At 49.0% G+C, this 21,063-nt stretch overlaps 1 protein-coding gene across 1 annotated transcript in view; it reads left to right on the top strand.

Moving 5' to 3' along the window:
- Positions 1 to 21,063, top strand: part of WDR5 (WD repeat domain 5) — a 105,583-nt gene that overhangs the window by 40,357 nt on the left and 44,163 nt on the right. Inside the window, exons 6-11 of the mRNA XM_078641945.1 lie at positions 2,826 to 2,915; positions 3,365 to 3,454; positions 3,679 to 3,762; positions 3,908 to 3,963; positions 4,172 to 4,218; positions 18,930 to 19,005. Of these exons, the coding sequence (XP_078498071.1) occupies positions 2,826 to 2,915; positions 3,365 to 3,454; positions 3,679 to 3,762; positions 3,908 to 3,963; positions 4,172 to 4,218; positions 18,930 to 19,005 (443 nt within the window). The remainder of the gene's footprint in view (positions 1 to 2,825; positions 2,916 to 3,364; positions 3,455 to 3,678; positions 3,763 to 3,907; positions 3,964 to 4,171; positions 4,219 to 18,929; positions 19,006 to 21,063) is intronic.

The raw sequence follows: 21,063 nt of genomic DNA, 5'->3' as shown, positions 1-21,063 counted from the left end.
CCGCACATTCAAGTCCCTCCTAGGGATGATGTCCTCGTGTATCCTGCTTGTCCCACACTGCCGGCTCAAAATGCGCCCTCTGCAGGAGGCATTGACCAGACAGTGGACACAGAGCACGGGCTCTTTCGACGATCACATAGTCATCACTCAGCAGATCACAAAAGCCTTGCTATGGTGGACGTCGCCCAGGAACCTCTTGCAAGGTCTACCATTCCTGCTGCCTGCAACTCCGCACGTCATAACTACGGATGCCTCCCTCGAGGGATGGGGAGCGGTCCTTCGAGAATTGCAGATCAGCTGCAAATGGACGGACCAGGAACGACAGCTCCACATCAACCTCTTCGAACTAAGAGCAGTCTTTCTATCTCTACAAGCCTTCCTCCCGCGCATCAGGAACTCCACAGTGCTTGTCAGAACCGACAACACCACAACAATGCATTACCTGAACAAGCAGGGAGGAATGCGTTCGCTAACACTATCTCGCGAATCGCAAAAAATTTGGAACTGGCTTGTGCTCCAGAATATCACTTTAACAGCGGAGTATGTCCCAGGCAAGGACAACCTCATAGCAGACGCTCATAGCAGACGGAGATCGCTGTGAGTGGGAACTCGAACAAACAGTGCTGGACCACATCTTTTCAGAATGGGGAAGACCGCAGATAGACCTCTTTGCCACCAGGGAGAACGCCAAATGCCGCAACTTTGCAAGTTGGCATCCCCAATCGCGGTCCCTCGGAAATGCATTTTCCATCGCCTGGCGCAACGTGTTTGCGTACGCATTTCCGCCATTTCCCCTGATCCCACGAGTCCTTCGGAAAATGAAGACGGAACAATGCACCCTAATTCTGATTGCACCGTTCTGGCCGAGACAGCACTGGTTCACGGACCTCCATCGCCTTTCAGTCCAACCCCCAATCCGTCTCTTCTCACGATGTCCAAAGGCCAAGTACTTCATCCGAGCCTGAACTCACTCAAATTATCGGCATGGCTCCTGAGTACAGAGAGTTCTACCTACTAGACATTCCGCAGGAGTGCAAGAATGTTCTCGCAAAAGCAAGAGCTTTTCCCCTGTCTTTGTGAAGCGCTCTGATATCTGTAAGGATCTTGTTCGCGCTATATAAAACTTTGAATAAATAAATAAATAAATAAGAGCAGATAGCACAAAGAAGACCTATTCCTTAAAATGGAAACGCTTTTGCATCTGGTGTAGGGACAAAGGTCTCCATCCATTTCGAGTTACCCCAGAGCAGTTGCTTCCATACCTCCTACAACTGGCACAATCTGGTCTGCGCACGCTTCTATCAGAGTGCACTTAGCAGCAATCTCCCGGTTTACAAGAACTTCTAAAGGACCCTCTCTCTGGTCCCACAGGTTGATAAAACAATTCCGTAAAGGGCTCTACAGATCATCCCTCGTCCAAGGAGAGTTCCACCATCATGGCATCTCAACGTGGTGCTCAACCAGCTGATGAAGCACCCCTTTGAGCCCATCCATAGGGCGGATATCAAATACATCTCCTGGAAAACAGCCCTCCTACTTGCTCGGACATCAGCCAGGAGGGTCAGCGAACAACAGGCTCTTTCCATACAAAATCCTTTCATGCAGTTGAAGGAAAATAGAGTGATTTTAAGAACTAATCCTCGATTTATTCCCAAGGTCCCGTCGGACTTCCACCTTAATGAACCTCTGGTACTCCGTTCATTTTTCCCAAATCCCAGCACTGCAGCGGAAAAATCCCTGCTCTCTCTGGATCTAAAGAGGTGTCTCAAGTTTTACCTAGACAAAACAAAGTACTTCAGAAAAACTAATCCGCTTTTCATCGCCTTCAGCAGACCTAGAAAAGGCATGCCACTTTCCAAACAAAGTATCTCAAGATGGATATCTTCTGCAATTGCCTTTTGCCACGACAAGGCCGGACGGCCATTACATTCCAAAGTGAGAGCTCATTCTACAAGAGCTGTGTCCACATCAGCGGCGCTATTCGCTGGAGTGCCGATACTGGACATTTGCAGGGCGGCGACCTGGAAATCGCCGCATGCCTGGATACGGAACTGATGCAGGATGCAGCTGTGGGCCAGGCTGTGCTTCGCCACCTATTCCAGTGAGGTGAGCCTTCCTCCTTCCCACCATCCTTCACTGGTATGCACATTTATTTACTTCTTGTTGCTTGTTGATGGTTCTTAGTCGCATGATATTTATTATCTCAGACTGCTTATGCTGTTCCATCAGAAATGTGCATAATGTATTGCTTGCTACTCTGATTCAGACCTGTGAATCTATGAAAGACACCCATAATACTGGATAAGGAATGCGTTACTTACCTGTAATAGCAGTTATCCAGTATTGGTGTCTTTCATAGATTCACATGCAACCCTCCCGCCTCCCCTGGAAGGTCTCACCTCTCTCTCTCTAACATGTATTACGCCTACCTAGCTTGGTGCGTACGAAAATCTGAGAGACTGAGGCTCCTGACAGGAAGGTTCTAGAGGGAGGTGGTAGCTGATTAGCTACCTTCTGGTATTTGGTCCTTTTTACAAAAGGACATAGGCTACTAACGCAAGGCCCTAGGGCTACTTTCTCTATGTATGTCTATAGGACATTACTTTTGTATAGACCGGGGGCTCCCGTCTCGACGACGGGGAATGATTCAGGCATGTGAATCTATGAAAGACACCAATGCTGGATAACTGCTGTTACAGGTAAGTAACGCATTCCATCATTTTTCAGTTTGAATCAAAATTGTGCCCCACATGAAGGATTAACATAATGGTTTGGGAAGTATTATTTTAGCCGGGTTTGCTCATTTCTGTTTTTGTTTTAATTAGGGAATCTCTGATGTTGCTTGGTCGTCTGATTCCAACCTTCTTGTGTCTGCTTCTGATGACAAAACGCTAAAGATCTGGGACGTCAGTTCGGTAAGGATTGTAGATTTTTATTAAGCGAACAAAATATTGGAATTTTTATTGCCCTATACAGTGTAGTTGTTTCAACCTAGCCATTTTGTCACTTCCACAGTCTCCATTCACAACTTCCAAAAATGTTGTAGTTAATACCATATTAGCTCTGCCATCATAACTTTTTCCCAGCTTCACTCCCTATTTCGCCAGACCATAATCTTTATCCTATCCACTTCCCTTTAACATTCTCCTCCAACTGTGAAAGGATGCCTGCCCTTTGTTCTTAGCTGTGCCTGGGCCTCTGATGCCTGTCCCTGCAGGGCTTTTTGTACACGAATTGTTTACTTTGGGTAGGAAGCATTCTGAAAATGTGACGGGTTTTTGAGATATTTATCATTACATATTGCCAATTTTTCCTTCATGTGGAATTATAACATCTAATTGAAATGCCAATTGCCTTTCTTTAGGGAAAATGCTTAAAGACCCTGAAGGGTCACAGTAACTACGTTTTCTGCTGCAACTTCAACCCCCAGTCTAACCTCATTGTGTCCGGATCGGTGAGTGTTGTTTGCCCTAGTTTGTCTGTTTCTCATGTTAAGAACTCGTATGTAATTGTAAGATGCAGGACACCTTGACTGGATTAAATAGTGTCTAAAATGTAGTCCTTTTTTTCATACATGATTGCGTTCATGTTTAAAGTTCGATTTGTTATGAATAGGATGTGGCATTTAACATTTCCCTCTTGTAACTTTATGCATGTTTTACTTACTTCATTCTACAGTTTGATGAAAGTGTTAGAATTTGGGATGTGAAGACTGGAAAGTGCCTTAAGACCCTGCCTGCACACTCCGATCCAGTGTCAGCTGTAAGTTCCTTTTTAAATAGAGAGCAGTAGTTTCCCTTCCATCTAGAGAAAACGAAAACTGCTTTTCTTTGGAAAGCAGCAGGTTACTTTTTGGATGGTTAATGTAATCTAAAAATGTAAATCCTCATGTTTATTCACTTTTTAGGTCCATTTTAATCGTGATGGCTCCTTAATAGTTTCAAGTAGCTATGATGGTCTTTGGTAAGTACATCTTTTACTGTTATGTCACAGTTTTAGTCAGTACACAGCATACACATCAGTCTGAAATAGCGTTACAAATGTAATCACCTGCTTAGTTTTGTACATATAATATAAAACCTCTTCTGCTAGCATTTTGTAAACTTTACTCTTTCTCTGTTTCTGTAATTTGAAGTGATTTTATTTCTTTTCCCTCCCCCTTTTTTGACAGCCGAATTTGGGACACTGCGTCTGGCCAGTGCTTAAAAACGTTGATTGGTATGTAACCAAAGGTGTACATTCTTGTTCTATCTATTTAGACGTACAGCAGAGACAGTTTAGGAGGGGAAGCTTCTGAAAGTAGTCTTTGTGTTCAGCCTGTCTCCAAACATTGTCTGAGATTTTAAATTAATACATTTTCTTTTATAATCCTCACTGTAAACTGAATTGCTGATAGACACACCTAGTTCTTGCTGGGAAAAGCCCTCTGGCAAACCGTGGTACATTTGGGAAATTGGGATAAAAATTCTGGCCTCTGGTTAAATGCTTACCAGTTTGATACCTGGCATCTACACCTGCAGAGTATTGGTGGTGCCCGTCTTCACTTCATCACCACAACAGGAAGATCTTCCGCCAGTCCCATTATTCCATCCCTAAGTCTTCAGCTGGCTTTGATTTCTTCGCTGTGACTAGATCTTAATTCCCTTGTGTAAGAAAGTGCCTCCTCTTTGCATTGTTGCCCCCACTTTTTGCCAAACTGTTGATGTGCTTTGACTGAGTGTGCCCTGGGTTCCTGCCAACCAGGTACCCAGGGCCTATGTTCTTTCCTTAAACTGCATTGATACAAAACCCAATTGGCACTCTTTGGCCACATGTAAGTTCCTTGTAAGTGGCGCCATAGGTAACCAGGGCCGTGTGGCCAGGGAAGGCCTCTAAGCGCTGCAGCACTTATTGTGCCACGCTTAGAGGCCCCATACCTTTACACAAAACGCTGCCCTAGCAGGCTGCACGTTTTGGTGCAGAACAAAGTGAAAAGTCAACATGGCACACATCCGTATGTGCCATGCCTACAAGCCACTGCCCTGGCATAGGTTAGCCACCCCTCTAGCTGGGTGCACTATACCAGTGGCGAGGATACAGGTGCATGAGCCCTGTACTCCTACAGTGTAAGCCAATTCTTAGACATTGTGCAGTAATGCCATTAAGAGTATATGATGCTGGGAGTTTGTAATTACGAATTCCTTAGCACCATAATGGCTTTACTGAAAATTGGGAAGTTTGGTATCAAACTTCTCAGCACATTAAACCCACACTGATGCCAGTGTGGGATTTAATGAAAAATGCACTACCCTGGCTGAGTGGCTGCTCGCCAGCTGCCTCCACCAGACATATTTCTGGACCCCTGGTTCGAGAGCCTGCTGCTCTCGGGGGCTTAAAACAATGCACATCCTGGTACGAGGTGCCAAGCCTACTCCCTCAGGGTGGATGTATGATGATACCACACATACCATCACAACACAGTATTTTACATCGTGGTTTTGACAACACAAGTCGTTACATCGACTTGCGTTAGAGGGTGCTAGACTTAGGAATAGTGTGAATTACTATTCCAACTCCAGTCTACGTACAGTAGGGAAGGTTTTGGAATAGTAATTCACACTATTCCTTAGTCTAGAGCGCCTCCAGTGCAAGTCGACGTAATGAATTGCGTTGTTAAAACCACGATGTAACCATTACGCGTTGTAATGGTTGCGTGGTAAAGGATGTTTCCCCTCTGGATGGGCAGTGCCCACGAAGGGGAAGCTTCAAAGGCTTGCCGCCTTTGTGAGCTACCCCAGCCATTTGCTGCTTCCAGCAACTGACCACCACCGGTTCTGACCCCCACTTTGGGTGTGAGAATCGGCAGGAAAACCAATTGAGGAAGGAAGGTTTGCCCACCTTTCCCAACTCCACCCCCTCAGGCGGGGGAGGTGAAGCACAACTCGGTCCCCACCATCTTGCAGATGGGCGGACCCAGCCAATCAGAGAGAGGTCTTTTTCCCCTCCCACTGGAGTGTGACATAATAGGGAGAGTACCAACCGCAAGGAAGGGAGCCATTGGTCCCGACCTTTACCTATCTGTAGCGCCCCTAAATAGAGTATTTAGGGGCAACCCCGATTTTTGCCTCCTCGAACAAGAAGTGACCAGAAGAAGGACTGAAAAAGCCATGCTGAACTAAGAAGAGGACAACACCCACTGACTTGTCCCGAGCCCTACCCGCCTGTTACCACCTCGAACCTGCTCCAGTGAAATCCCAGTGTGTCCAGCAGCCCCCAAGAACCCGGAGGACCCACCCTGCCTTCCCAAAGCAAGACTTTGTCTCCCGTGAACAGCGGATTTGCACACCAATAGACTCTGGCTCCTACCAAATCCGTGAGTTTGCACCCGAGCCCACGGCCTGAGTTCGAATGGTCCAACCCCACGAGGAGGTCTCCCCTGGTAATCCTGATCTGAGATCTGGTGATCTCTGACCTGCCTTGAATCTCCAAACGACGCCTGCAGCCCCTTTCTGGAGGACCTCCCCCGACTGCGACCAGAGCTGGCTGAAAAAAAAACTGACGCCTAAAGACATCCCTGCACGACATCCCACGGCCATGGGTGGCCCAACCAACGGTCTCTCAGCATCCCCAGGCATCCCAACTTACTTCTCTAACTGGTGGTCATCTCCAGAAGATCTTCGTCCCTGAGCCTGCAGTAATTGTTGCAACAGGAGAATCTCCATTGAAACCAACAGGGCACCCGATGCCAAAACAGCATCCAGCTGCCCCTGTGCCGCTGTGGGTGCATGTTGGGTGCTAAATCGGATCCCCTTTTCCCTGAGCCTAACACCAGGCGCTTTGCTACCACAACCTTATGGCCTTCCCGTGATCAGCCACCAACCGGAGGCACCGTATCCCCGATTGGATAACATTGGGTCTCATCACTCTGCAACCGGCTGCCCTAGTGTGACTGAGGGTCTGAGGGTGCTTGAAAGGTGCATCAGTGACACTGGGGGAACACTGGTGCTAACTCCAGAATACCAACTCCCGCACCAAAGTACTTACCTGTAAACCGATATCTTCCTTTCCTCCCATAGGATTGCATTGACTGCTTTTCTTTGAAAAATCTTTTCAGTGTGGAGTTGGTTTGTATGAAAACTTGAAACACTGCAAATATACTAAAACTGTGTTACTTACCTTTTGTCTAAGCGATGTCCCGGTGTGATAGCTAGGAATATCACACTTGCTAGCAAAAGTAACTAAAAAGTAATCCAAGAAGTAACGTGCACAGTAATCTGTAAAGTAACTGACTTACCTATAAATCAACCAACCACATTTGAACCTACATTCAACTGTAATTTACTGCATACATCTTGCAAAGGATTAATCTCTTAACTGCACCAGGCATGGCTTGGTTTTAGAAATAAAATAACTAAATAAATATTTTTGATACAAACATAATTGGTCTGAGTTTAGTCTTTGTGTGTGACCTCATTTCTTGCCTGAGTTGTACAACAAATGCTTAACACTGCCCTCTGAAAGTCTTACTGTTCGCTGACACTAACACAAATAGAGAGTAAGGTGCTATCCACTTTTACCTGTGCCTATCTTTGGGGTCCCACTGGACTCTGTGCACACGATACCTTACTTTGGCATAGTATATGCAGAGCCATCTTACTACACTTTGGAATTATTAATTTGGGGGGGGGGGGGAAGCGAGGCGGCACTCTGATTATTGAAAAAGTTTCTCAATTCACTTGGAAAGACTTTCGAGAAATAAGTGGTGAGGAACTCTGCTTTAAAAGGCAAAAAACGAATAAAAAAAGGTTAATGTTTGATTGTAGGAAAATGCCCCTTTTTCATGGTTACCCCTAACCTTTTCCCAGATAATTGATGCTAACTTGACTGAGTGTGCCCTGGGTCCCTGCCAATCAGGCTCACAGGGCCTGTGTTTTTCCCCCAAACTGTACCTTTGTCTTCACAATTAGCCCTCCTATGGGCCACATTTAAGTCCCTTGTTAAAGGTACCCCTGGTACCAAAGGCCTTGTGACCAGAGAGGGCCTCTGAGGTCTGCAACATGTATTATGCCACCCTCAGACACCTTACCTTAACACCCACACACTGCGGTTGCAGGCTGTGTGTTTTAGTGCAAATCAAACTGAAGAGTTGACATAGCATACGTCCTTGTGTGCCATGCCCACCAACACTGCCTGTGGCATGGGTACTTCACCTCTCTAGCAGGCCTCACAGCCCTAAGGCAGGGTGCATCATACCACGGGTGAGGGAATAGATGCATGAGCAATATGCCCCTACTGTGTCTGTGCCATTCACAGACATTGTAAGTGCAGTGGAGCCATTTTAAGAACATGGGCGTGGCGTTCGTCAACACGAACTCCACAGCTCCATGATGGCTTTAATGAAGACTAAGAAGATTGGTACCAAACTTCTCAGCACATTACAACCCACACTAATGCCAGTGTTGGATTTATTGTAAAATGCACTCTGAAGGCATCTCAGCGATGCCCCCTGAAAAACAGGTTTCTGAACCATGGGGTAGAGAGCCACGAGCTCTGTGTCCTGAAACGAAGATTATCCTGGGCAGAGGTGTCAAGCCTCCTCCCTCAGGATGGGCAGACTCTGGGAAGGGGAAATGTCAAAGGCTTGCCGCCTTTGTTAGCTGCTCCCAGCCTCTGCTGCTATCGGCAGCTGACTCTCACCGTTTCTGATCCCCCACTTTGGCCTGGAGGGTCAACAGGAAAACCTAGGAAGAATGGGAGGTGTCCACCTTGGCCAGCCGCCCCCCAAGTGAGGGAGGCGAAGTGAAGCACACATCTCAGTGCCCTTCATCTTGAAGATGGGGGGACTCCTTCAATCAGGATGCGGCTAATAGCCCACCCCCCAACAACCACCACTGGAGGGTGGCATAAGATGGGGTGTAGGGAAAGGGACCTATTATTCAACCTAGAACACCCCTAAAGCTAGTATTTAGGGGTACCCATGAACCTTGCTCCGTAGATTCGACGATCTAAGAAGGACCGAAGAGCTGTGCCACAGTGGAGAAGATGACGACGGACTTGGCCCCAGCCCTACAGGCCTGTCTCCTCCTCCAGCGACCCTTCTTCAAGAACCTGGCGTGGCCTGCAGCTAGCAACTCCAAGAACCCCAGAGGACCTGTGCTCTCTTTGAGAAAGACTCCTGTCTCCTGTGGACACTGGATTTGTCCGGCAAAGAAATCAACACCAGTCTCTGGACCAGGGCGGATTCGTGACTCTGCACCCGATGCCCATGGCCCAAGTTTGAGTGACTCACCTGTCCTGTGTAGTCTCTCCGGCGAACTGGACCTTATCTGCATCGGTGGCTGATCTCACCAGCCCCCACCCTAATGCCTTTAGTCTCTGTTCAAAGTGTCCCCCTGACGGAGGAACTGGGATAGCAGGGTGGAGTTCAAGTCCAGTTTTGAAGGGAATCAGTAGCACTTCTTTTGAGAACCCTAGCTCTAGGGTAAGGGAAGCAGGTCAGGCTTAATGTGCATTTTCACTACTACATGATTTGACAGGAATGCGTTGTCAGAGCTGCTTGAAGGACCCAATTATTGAACAGCAGGGATGAGGGTGATTTGAGTTACCGATTGAACTGTTTGGGGGAGTAGTTGATATTTGAAGCATGACCATTGACTTAATTTCTAAGTGTCCATCTTCACATCCCTTCTGTTAAAAAAGAAGTGATGTGATGGTAATCAAAAGTAAGCAAATCCACATAACATTTGTAATTGTACTGTAATGCAACATGTTAGAAGTTTTACTAACTGTTATTGCTCTGGTTATCTTGATATAGGAGCAAAGAGATACTACACAACTTAATACTGTTATTTTGTTTAAAACCTCAAATTAATGATTTGGTCCACCCCCTCTGGATGTTGTACAGACAGTCCAATATCCTCTTGGAGACCTTACCCTATTTGCTATTGAAAAAGCATCATGCTCCTTCATGGCTCTAACATTACAGACCTAGCAGTAGGAAATTTAAAACGACATAACTTTGAACCCACACACTCTGTGTGGCACCTACTTGACAAGATCTTTGCAACTACTAACTTCCATTATTCCAGCCTATCGCCTGTCATTGGATCTGTGGTTTTGCAGTATGTTGGAGGGCGCAAAATAGGAAACCTGCATCAAAATGTTTAAAGCTTTACTGGAAAAATCTGAATTCTAAAACTCTGACTACTGCTGTATCCAATTAAATAGTAGATTTCTCGATAACTTGGGTGGAAATAAACCCAGTGACCTCCTGAAACTCCTCCCTTATAGCAGTATTGGACGTCTTGCCTTCTTTACAGAAGCCAAAATTCATACCTCTAAACAAGAGTAACAATTCTTGTTTTTTTCTCCAAAACCGAAAGACCTTACACTCCATGTAAAGAGAGAGGAGCAAATGGGACGCGACTACAATAGGACCATTAAAACTGCTTAAGTGGCAACTGCCTTCCTACATAAAAACAAAATAAAGGATGCTAATCTAGTATTAGTCTGTTGCATCTGATCATCCTCAAATCTATTTAAAGACTTTTTCCATATTGTTACTGGGGCACAAACCTTCTGAGCCAGCAACCTAATGTCACTTCTGCCGCAACATTACATGTTTTTCTAGCGATGAAGAACTCTTGATTCGGGAGGCCACCTTGAAAAATGTCATTTCAGTTTGTGATATGCCTTTTAACCCATCTCAGTCCATCCTGTATGTCAGCATTTTCTCCTATCACAACATATGTGCTGAACGTAATTAAAGATTGTTGTCCGCCTGGTTTGTCCCAGAACATATGCCCAGCCAGCATAATGTAACTGAACTTTAAGCTGATGGGGTATTTTTCCCAATCTATGGAAATCCACTGTTGTCAAACCACGTTTAAAGAATTCCCCCCCTTAACTCTGGACAGTAAAAGATTTCATCCCATCTACTTGTGCAGAACTTTACCAAAAATGCTGACAGTGCTTACTTCTCTGAATGATGAGTGGCTGTCTGATTCAGATGGGGATTGGGTTGCTGATCCTATTGGGCTTCCCTGCATTTTTTGATACCACCCATCATGACAGCCTTAGTTGCATTACCACCTTTGTGTTCAGATACAAAACCTCTACATTATGGCGTACGCCTTTCCTTTTGAGTTTTTATCACCAGCCCTTGACCGCTCTATTCCACCATGAAGAGATTTTCTTTTTATTTATTTATAGTCCTAGGTGAAGGACTTTTTATCGGTCCCCGGTGAAGAACCTGCCTAATGGCTCATCATGTAAAGGTCCCCCATAACTGGGGTCCCTATTTTTTATGGGTATGTAGTCTGTTGTCTCTGTAAATCCTTGAACCATCTACTGTCAACAGTGTCTTGGATACTGTGAGTAAGCTGCAAAGGATGGTGAATGCCTAGGTGTTGGGTTTCTAACACCTAAGCACCTCCTGGGTAGCACTCAACTGCCTTAGAGTCAAGTGCTATAAAGGGAGTACTGGTTATTCTGAGTACATTAGAGTTACTAGTAGTGTAGCTATATGGCACCTGTACAAGCGTGGTAAATGCCAGTAGCCCTAACACTTTTGATGAACTGGACCATGAAAGTCCTTGCGGTCTCAAATGTGGTTTACTTCTGCTCCCTGCCATATAGCACTGTTTGGCCTTGAATATGTAAAAGATCTAAAGGTGGCTTAGAAAAAAGTTTCCCTTTAACTGAAATGTATATGCCTTAACCCCTGCATGTCCATGAAACTGGTGGTAAATCTTGAACATATTCTGCTATAAACTTCTGAACTACCCTTTGGATGAGGGGGCGTGGTTACGGCGCCGACCGGGATGGCTGCGTGAGCGAGTTGCTCCGCGCCGCGTCCCGTCTTTCATCCTGCCGAACGTTGCCCCGGATCGCCTGGTGACCGGAAATGAGGACCGGAGGGGCCGCTGCCCTACTGGGGAAGGTCTGAGCCCGAGCGGAGCCCTGGCTGCTGGGCGCGGGTGGCCGTAGTGCCCAGCTCTCTCCGACGAGCGAACAAAGGCAAGATGGCGGCGCGACCGGCATGATCGCTCCGAAGGCAGAGCGGTGAGGTGCACAAGAGCAGCGGCGGGCGCCTGCGGCATCCCCGAGCAGCAGTGGTTGGTGCAGTGACCCGTCGGAGCGGGCCCCAGACTGTGGAGACGCTCGGTGGGGCTGTTGGTAGAAAGGTCCCCCCCCTCCCCCCACCCGGACCCTCGACCGAGGCAGGAGCGGCGCCTAGGAGGGCGCTGGGCCGGCAGAGGCACTGTTGAGCTGTGGGGCCGCTCACCAGCCAGCCGACCCGCGGTGGAGACCGACGGCGCACAGAGGCGAGCAGCGGACGGCTGGGGCGCTGTGAGAGTGTCCGCCCGGGGCGCCCGCGCGTCCCGGTTCAAGAGGGGCACGGCGGCGGACCTGGACCTTGCTGGGGGTCCTGCCCGGGGGAGAGCGCAGAAGCGCTGACCGGACGACGAGGCGCTGGGTTGCACATGGTGTGGTGCAGTGACCTGTGTTACGGGGGCAGTGTGCTAGGTGTGCCCTGGGACCCACTCCATTGACTGGCGGCCCTTCGGCGGACTCTGCTCCCCCTGGCCGTAGCGAGCTTGGCAGACGCTCTATGGGAAGCTGAGGCGGCTTGGGAGGTCCCTCTGGTTCGGATATTGTCGACTGGCCGGGTGTGGGGGCAGTTGGTGCCACGCACTTCCCCTTGCCTGGGGCGTGGTAGACCGCTCTGGCTGGGGCTAAGCGTTCCTGGTGCGCTTAGCCATTCTCCGCGGGGGCGGCCTGAGAGGCTAAATCCCTACACGCAAGATGGCCGCGAAGGGAGATGGCGCCGCCGAATCGCTTGAGAGGGGAAGCCGGGGATCAGCGGATGCGAGTGGCGGCTCCCCAACGGAGGCCTCCACGCAGGAACAGAGGCTGAACCTCCGCCTTGATACTATCCTGGCCGCGATCACTGCTACGAGGGATGAGTTGCGCCAGGACATTGCGCAGGTGGCGTCTGGCCTCGGCCTGCTGAGGGCGGACCACTCCAAATTATCTGATCGTGTGAAATCCAATGAACTACTGCTTCAGGAGCTGAAACCGGCGGTGGTCACGGCGGAACATAAACTCGATGACGTTGTCCGTCGACTAACGAATCTGGAGCGCCGCACGGAGGACGCGGAAGGCCGCAACCGCCGGAATAACGTGCGGGTGGTGGGGCTACCAGAGAAAATTGAGAAGAACGATGCGATATCCTACTTGGAGGACTGGTTCCGCACAGTGGTGGCGCCGGAGGGCCTCTCCCCCTTCTTCTCCCTGGAAAGAGCGCATAGGGTGCCCGCGAGACCTCCTCTGGAGGGCCGACCACCTCGGCCGATGGTGGCCAGACTGCTGCACTATAAAGACCGAGATCTGCTGATCCAAAGGGCGAGAGATTGTGGGCCCTTCCAGGTGGACAACAGTAAGGTGACGATCTTCCCGGACTATACGCAGGAGGTACAGAGGAATAGGGCCTCCTTCTTGCCGGTGAAAAAAGAACTGAGAGAGGAGGGGGTTCAATACTCCTTGCTTTTCCCGGCTAAGCTGCGGGTCATCGTTGATGAGAAGTCGCACTTTTTTCAAACACCTGACGAAGCGTGGTCATGGCTGGAACTATATCGTGCAGGAACGGATCGGGCTCATAGGCCCGCCAGGGAACGAGAACAGCCGATCAGGGTCAGGAAGTCGCTGCGCATTCGCTCCAGGAATAGGCGCCAACGGGCCGAGCGCGAGGCGCAGATACTTGCAGATCGAAAGAGTGCGCTGGAGGCCACGGCGACCATCACGGGATCACAACGAGATGATGCCTCCAGGGGTTCGGCTTCGGGGGACGACGATGAGGATGAGAAGACCGGCGAGGAAGATTTGGAGGGGGGGGGAGCGCAGGGGCCGGTGGTTACCCCGCAGACATCGGATGGTATCTTTAATGGATGAAGCTTGTGGTTCCTGAACTTTTATCGGGTAGGGACGCTCATGCCTTCTTTTGGACTCCCAGGTATGGGGCTGCATTAGCAGCGTGGGACTGTGGGCGCGGGGTGGTTGCTCTGTCGTCCTGGCTCGGGGCTCCACAGCCCTCATCAGACCCTTAAGGTCTTCTGTGGTGTCGACCACAGATTAGTGTGATGTGTTGGGTGTTTGAGGTTTGGAACGGGGCTGAAGCTGGGTTACTAGGCCCTGTCCTGGGGAGGGGAGGAGTGGGAGTTGTGGGGGGTGTTTTTAAGGGGTTGTTCAATTGCTGCAATGCGGGTCACAGTTTTTGGCGAGCGCCACTGTTGGGATTGATGCTCTATGGGGACGTTACCCGATTTGAAATGTGTCACATGGAATGTCCGGGGTATTCGAACTATGGTCAAGCGCCATAAGGTGCATGGCTGCTTGGTGAGGCGGGGAGTGCAGATAGCGATGCTTCAAGAGACCCACCTGACGCAGCTGGAGTGTGGGGCGTTGCAGAGGAGGTGGCGGGGTCAGGTGTTCGGCACGACTTATTCGGCGTTCGCCAGAGGGGTGTTAATATGGATCAGGGCGGGCACGCCGTTCCAGGTCACAACTCAGAAGATTGATCCGGAGGGTCGTTATGTGGTGGTGGAGGGGAGGCTGTGTGGTAGGGAGGTGGTGCTGTGTAACATCTATGCCCCCAATGTTGATCAAGCCCATTTCTTTGAGGGATTGTCGCGCTCACTAGCATATTATTTGGCGGGCCCGGTATTGCTGGCGGGGGATTTTAATTCTATTTCGGATGTGCTGTTGGACAGGTCGCACCCACCATTAGCTGACTCACCGGTGCGCAGGCTTGCTACTCATAGGAGGGACTGGCAGGAGAGGTGGGGCTTGGTGGATGTCTGGCGGGCGCAACACCCTGAATCTAGAGATTACTCTTATCACTCTGCCCTGCATGATCTACATGTCCGACTGGATTCAGTACTCTGTTGCGAGTCTCTAGCGCCGATGGTAACTCATTCTGAGTATCTGGCTAGAACCATCTCGGACCATAACCCTCTGCTGATTTCTGTACAATGGCAGCTGGCGAGGTCGGCGGTCCCTTCATGGAGACTTCGCCCGGAGACGCTGGAGGATCCGGCGTTCTGTGACACGGTCCGACAGGGTATAGACGAATACTTCACGGTTAATGCTGGGTCGACAGAGACTAGAGCGAATGAATGGGACGCGATGAAAGTGGTGGTGAGGGGGATATGTATGGGTCGGTTTCTGAGTGTGAGAGGTACAGTGTTGAATGACCTCGCGAAGGCTGAGGCAGTGCTGAGAGGGGTGGAGCAGCGGCGGCCCGAGCGGCCGGAGCTGCAGGATAGCCTGTTGCGTGCTAGGGAGGCGGTGGCGACGGAGACTGAGAGACTGAGGTGTTATGATTATAAGCTGTATGCGGTGAAAGTGCATGACGAGCGGGATAAAGTGGGCACGCTCCTTGCGAAGTTGGCTGATCCGAACCCTAGAGGTTGTCCGGTTATGAGTGTGCGCCAGGAGGATGGGGAGGTGGTCTATTCGCAATCGGTGGTCCTGGGGCGCTTTCAGTCCTACTACGCGAACCTATACACCAGCCACCTCTTAATGAGTGCCGCGGATATAGGCGCTTACTTGGCTCAGATCCCTCTACCGGTGCTAGAGGAGGAGGACGCGCGGGATCTGGGGGGCCCAGTGACTCTAGCAGAAATCAGAGGAGCGATTAGTCATATGGCGCGGAACAAAACCCCTGGGGTGGATGGGTTGCCGATCGAGTTCTACGCCAGATTTATGGAAGTGTTGGCCCCCAGACTGCAGGTTGTGTATGCGGAGGCGAAACAATTAGGGAGGTTGCCTGACTCTATGACGGAGGCGCTGGTTGTGCCCCTGCTGAAGCCGGGCAGGGATGCGTTGGATGTTTCTTCCTTTCGTCCGTTGTCTATGCTGACTGTAGACTATAAGATCTTGAGCCGCATCCTGGCCACCCGGCTCCTCCCACTGATGACCTCTCTGGTGCATAGGAATCAGGCGGGATTCATCCCCTCGAGGAGCACTTCGATGAATATCCGCCGGCTGATTGGGGTTATTGATAGTGCTGCCCTGGCAGATCCAGGCCCGGTAGTGCTGACGGTTGATATTGAGAAGGCGTTTGATAGTTTGGAATGGGATTTTTTGGATGGTGTGCTGTTGAAGTTCGGAGTTGGGGAGGGGTTCCGGAGTTGGACGAAGGTGCTTTATTCGTCGGCTAAGGTGAGGGTGCGGTTGGGAACATTGGTGTCCTCGGTTTATCCGGTCTGCAGGGGCACGAGGCAGGGTTGCTCGCTTTCTCCGTTGCTCTTTGCTTTAGCAATGGAGCCGCTGGCGGCACAGGCGAGGCAGGGAATCGTTTTTGAGGGGATTGCGCTGGGGCTCGACTCGCATTATGTCTCGCTGTATGCCGACGACTTGCTCTTGTATTTGGCAGACTCTGGGAGGGCTCTTGAGGGTGCAGTGGATATGCTGGACAGGTTCGGGAGGCTCTCAGGTCTCAAGGTGAACTGGACTAAGACTTGTGTGTTTCCGCTACGGAAGACCACGCTCTGCCCCCAGCTCACGAGGCCGGTAGTGTGGGAGCCCTCTTGTTTTGTTTATTTGGGAGTGCGTATATACCATGACACGGCAGACCTCCTTGAGGGGAATGTGGGGCGCTGCGTTAGGGCGCTACGAGGCAGTATGGACTTTTGGGCCTCCCTCCCGCTCTCTGTACTGGGCCGTGTGGCGCTGCTGAAAATGGTGGCACTCCCGAGGCTCCTTTATTATTTTAGAACACTGCCGGTGTGGATCCCGCAGGGTGTCTTTCGGGAGTTGAGGTCAATGGTGACCGGCTTTCTATGGGGCCGCGGCCGCAGGCGAGTGGCACTGACCACCCTGATGCGACCCAAGTGCGAGGGAGGTGTGGCGGTCCCTGATTATGAGCTATACTATTTGGCAGCGCAGCTCCAGATCCTGACGCAGAATGTGGCCAGAGAGTTCAGGGGACCTGAGGAGGGCCGGGAGGTAGGCATTCGGAGGTATGTCTTGTCATCTATTGTGATGCAACAGAACCTGGCCAGTAGGGACCTCACGATGGAGGAATGGACGCTCAGATTGTGTTGGAACAGGTACCTGAAGAGGGTTGGGAAACGCCGACCGTATGCGCCTGAGATTCCGTTAGGAATGCTTACTGCCTTACCGCATGGGGGTGATTGGTCCCAATTGTTAGTGTGGGAGGACCTGGGATTGCAGATGGTGGGTGATCTTTATGTGGACGGGGCGCTGGCCCCGTTCCAGACCTTGCAGGAACAATTCGGACTGCCGAGTGGTACCTTCCTGTTGCATGCGGCGGTTATTACGGCCCTGCAGCGGCATTGGGGGGGCGGATTGACGGAGCCGGAGGTGGCGACGGTGTGCCAATATGTAGTGATGGCCGCGGGCACCGTTAAGGCGGTGACCTGCCTCCACAATAGGATGTTGAATGACGGCCTCGCCCCGCTGGCTGAACTGAAATCGCGTTGGGAGACCAGTGTTGGCAGACAAATCCCGGATTCGGTATGGGGTCAGGTGCTCCACAGGACCTGGAAGGGGACGAGGAATGCGAGATTCCAACAGGTGCATTATTTTGTGCTCCATAGGGCATATTTGACCCCGGAGAGGTTGCGGCGACATTTCCAGGTGCTTGATGCCATGTGCCCGCGATGTCTAGAACCTGCGGTGGATTTTGACCATATGCTGTGGGGTTGCCCGAAACTGGGGGACTACTGGTCTGAGATTGGGGACCTCTTGAATACAGTCACGGAGCGGGAGGTAGACTTTGACATGGCCGCATGCCTCCTTCTTTGGTTTCCGCATACTAAAAAGACCAAAGTTACGAGCAAATTCATTGGGTTGGGACTGATATTAGCACAGCGTGAGATCACGTGGCATTGGAAGTCTAAGGAGGGGCCGTCTGCACGGAGGTGGAGGAATGAATTGGTGAGGTGGTCGAGCTGTGAGAGTGTGTTACGAATGCGCCAAGCGATTAGGGCTGGCAACGAGAAATGCTTGGAATTGGCGCGGTCCTGGGAGCTGGTGGTGCAGGCGTTGAGAGACTATCTCACCGAAAGCGAGGACACTGCTTAGTTATACCCTAGGGCTCCGTGTGGCTGCTTGCTTCTCGAAGCTTTCTGATAGTTGTCACCCGGGAGCAGTAAGGAGAGGTTGGATCCCGCATTAGCAGCAGTTGGGGGGGGGAGGGCATTGGGAGGGTGTTGTATGGAGGAGTGGTTTGCCAACTAGCGGCAGCCTCCTAGAATGGACTGGCCCGGGATAGTACTTAAGAGGCTTTAGTGACATGACATCAGTGTGGCCTGGGCTCTGATGGAGAATGAGGGTTGGTTGTTGTGGGATAAAAGCGGAAACGGAATGTTATAATTGACCTGTATCCCGAATGGGGCGTACACCGTGGTGCCTCCAGTGTATTGATTTCTTGCGGTGCCGCCCAGCCTCCGGGATGTGGGCCGATCGGCTGTGTACTGTATGATTATTGCACTGTATGATGGGGACTGGTGGTGTACGGGTTGGCTTGTTGGATGTTTTTCTTCCTGTTCTGCAATAAAAATATATTCAAAAAAAAAAAAAAAAACCTACCCTTTGGATCCTAACATTGGCTAGGATCTGAATGAAACTGGTTCTGCTATGTTTTTTTTCCTGTGTACCATTTTAATGTGCACTGCGACTATATTGTTTTAACAAGGATCGATAGACTGATTGGTAGAATTTCAAAAGCAATAGCTGAATGAAAAGTGTACTGGGAGTCTTTGGTACAGGCAAGTCATTTTGGTTTTTTTTAAGTGTGATTCATACGCTCTGCCCTTAAGGTCACTTTCAGAGCAGATTTTGAAAAGTGTATTTTTTTTTAAACTGCTTTTAAGAATGTAAGTCCAAGGATTAACATGCTTGTACATTATTTTTATTTTCAGATGATGACAACCCTCCAGTGTCTTTTGTGAAATTCTCTCCAAACGGCAAATATATTCTAGCAGCAACGTTAGACAAGTATGAATGTTTAAATTTTAAATTTATGTCCACTTGCCTTTCCAGAAAAATGTCTACAAAGGAAATTTCAACAAAGACCGGATAATTTATCATACTTGTAAATACATACTTGAACATTTGTTTGAAATTGTAGAAAAGTAACATGTTTGTGCTGCCAAGAATTCAAACCTAACTATTGTATGCTTTAGAAGCAGTGCGCATGAAAAGCTCAATGTTTTTCGCGGATTTGCATTTTGAACCTAACACAACCTTTTCGTAAGGAGCTGTACATTTTTTGATGACCACAGGTACAGTGAACTGCCAACCTAAAACTTAGCTTAACGTGGCTGAAGCAGAGTGCTTTGGTCTTCTATGCTGTGAGTGGTACTGATGTTATTTTGCTACAAGTAGAAAGTGAACAGAACAAGCACTGAGGTCTCTACAGTCACTGAGTTCTGTGTATGGTAGTATTGGACAAGTGTCGATTTTGCAAAATGCAACTGATTAATCCATGAGAATAGCTAGAATTTCAATTTTAAAAAAATCTCTCTGATGGTTCAAGAAAGGATATCTGGGTAATCCTGCTTCAGGGCATGAGGTAAAACAAAAAAGTGTGATATAAATTGTGATCATATAATCTCAATTTATATCACACTTTTAATCCTTTCTTGAACCATTACAAAGTTTTGGGGGATATATATATATATATATATATATATATATTCTCACACGTAACGGAGTATTGACGAGCACTTAGTTCCAAATAAAACACAAGGTCCAATTTCTTAAGACAAAACCTTGAGGTTTATTTTAATCATAAACCTTGTCGTGGCGCGTTTCGCGCTCCACGGAGCGCTTGTTCACACAACATTTTTCCATGAAGTTCGTGCTTAAACATTTTGCATCAAGCTGCCATCATAGTCATGAAAAGCGGACTTTAGTGTAAGACACCATCTTGGAGTGGCTCAAAATTATATACATCGTACATTACGATAAATTAATCTACATGAGATCGCTAAATACATTTGCGAGCAGTCAATACTTTTTATCACACACCTTGTGATGTAACAGTGTCTGCATCTTATTTAACAGTGTAGAACAAGTGTGTGATAATGAGGCACATTAGATGCATTCTGGGATCAGTAGTCCGTAACAACTGATGTTGATATGTGTGTCACTACGTCAATCTACTGTCTCTATATGTCTGGCGAATTAAATAATATAGTACATAATTATACATTATATACCATTTTCTTCATTATTTTTCTTTTTTGATTTACAATTTTGACAATTTTTTTCAGTCTGTGGTACCAAATTCAAAAGCATTTAGTACGTATTTGGAGCAAATGGGGCCAATTTATCAACATCAGGCCAGTGCACTGATTTTTCACATCTTCAGTAACGGCAATGCCAGGAAACAGACCCTGGATATATTCACTTATCAAAATAGTCAAACCACCAGTATTCATAAGCATTACAAATCCGATCAAATCATTTTTTTTTTAAACATCTTTTTATTGAAATAAACAATTCCACCATAAGACACATCTTGGAGCAGTGAAAGTGCGGTATTGCTTACATTATAAAACCATGGCAAAGCATTAGGCGGCGGGTACAATAAAGGTCTACCTCCAAGCCAGTGGGTTCACCATCCCAACCCCACCTCCCTGCCCTTCCTCTTCCCTCCGAGCCCTCCCCCCTCCTGCCCCACCTACCCCCCCATTTAATGTGCAAAGTGTATCGGAAGCCAGGGCCCATCGCCTCCCAGGGGAGGAAGTGCCAAATGCCTGTCGTGTGCGGTGTTTAGCAAGGGGAGTTCCTACTGCGTGCCCTCTGGGGTGCCCGACCAGTCCCCTCTGTGCCTCCTCCATGCCTGCCAGATCTTTTCCCACTTTTTGGGCAAACCCGACTATTGTAGATGACTTTCTCCGCCCTCTGGCATCAATCCATATCTCGTTCCCATTCCTCGATCGTTGGCACCAAGTCACTCCCCCAAAGACGTGCAATGTTCTGTTTTGCCACCATGCTTGCGAAGGCCAACCATATCTTATCTCCCTTGGGCCATGTTACCTCTCCCGT

Source organism: Lissotriton helveticus, chromosome 5_1, assembly GCF_964261635.1.
Source record: "Lissotriton helveticus chromosome 5_1, aLisHel1.1, whole genome shotgun sequence".
NCBI classification, from domain to species: domain Eukaryota; kingdom Metazoa; phylum Chordata; class Amphibia; order Caudata; family Salamandridae; genus Lissotriton; species Lissotriton helveticus.
The sequence above is the reverse complement of the archived record's forward strand: the minus strand, read 5'-3'. Positions and strand labels throughout refer to the sequence as shown.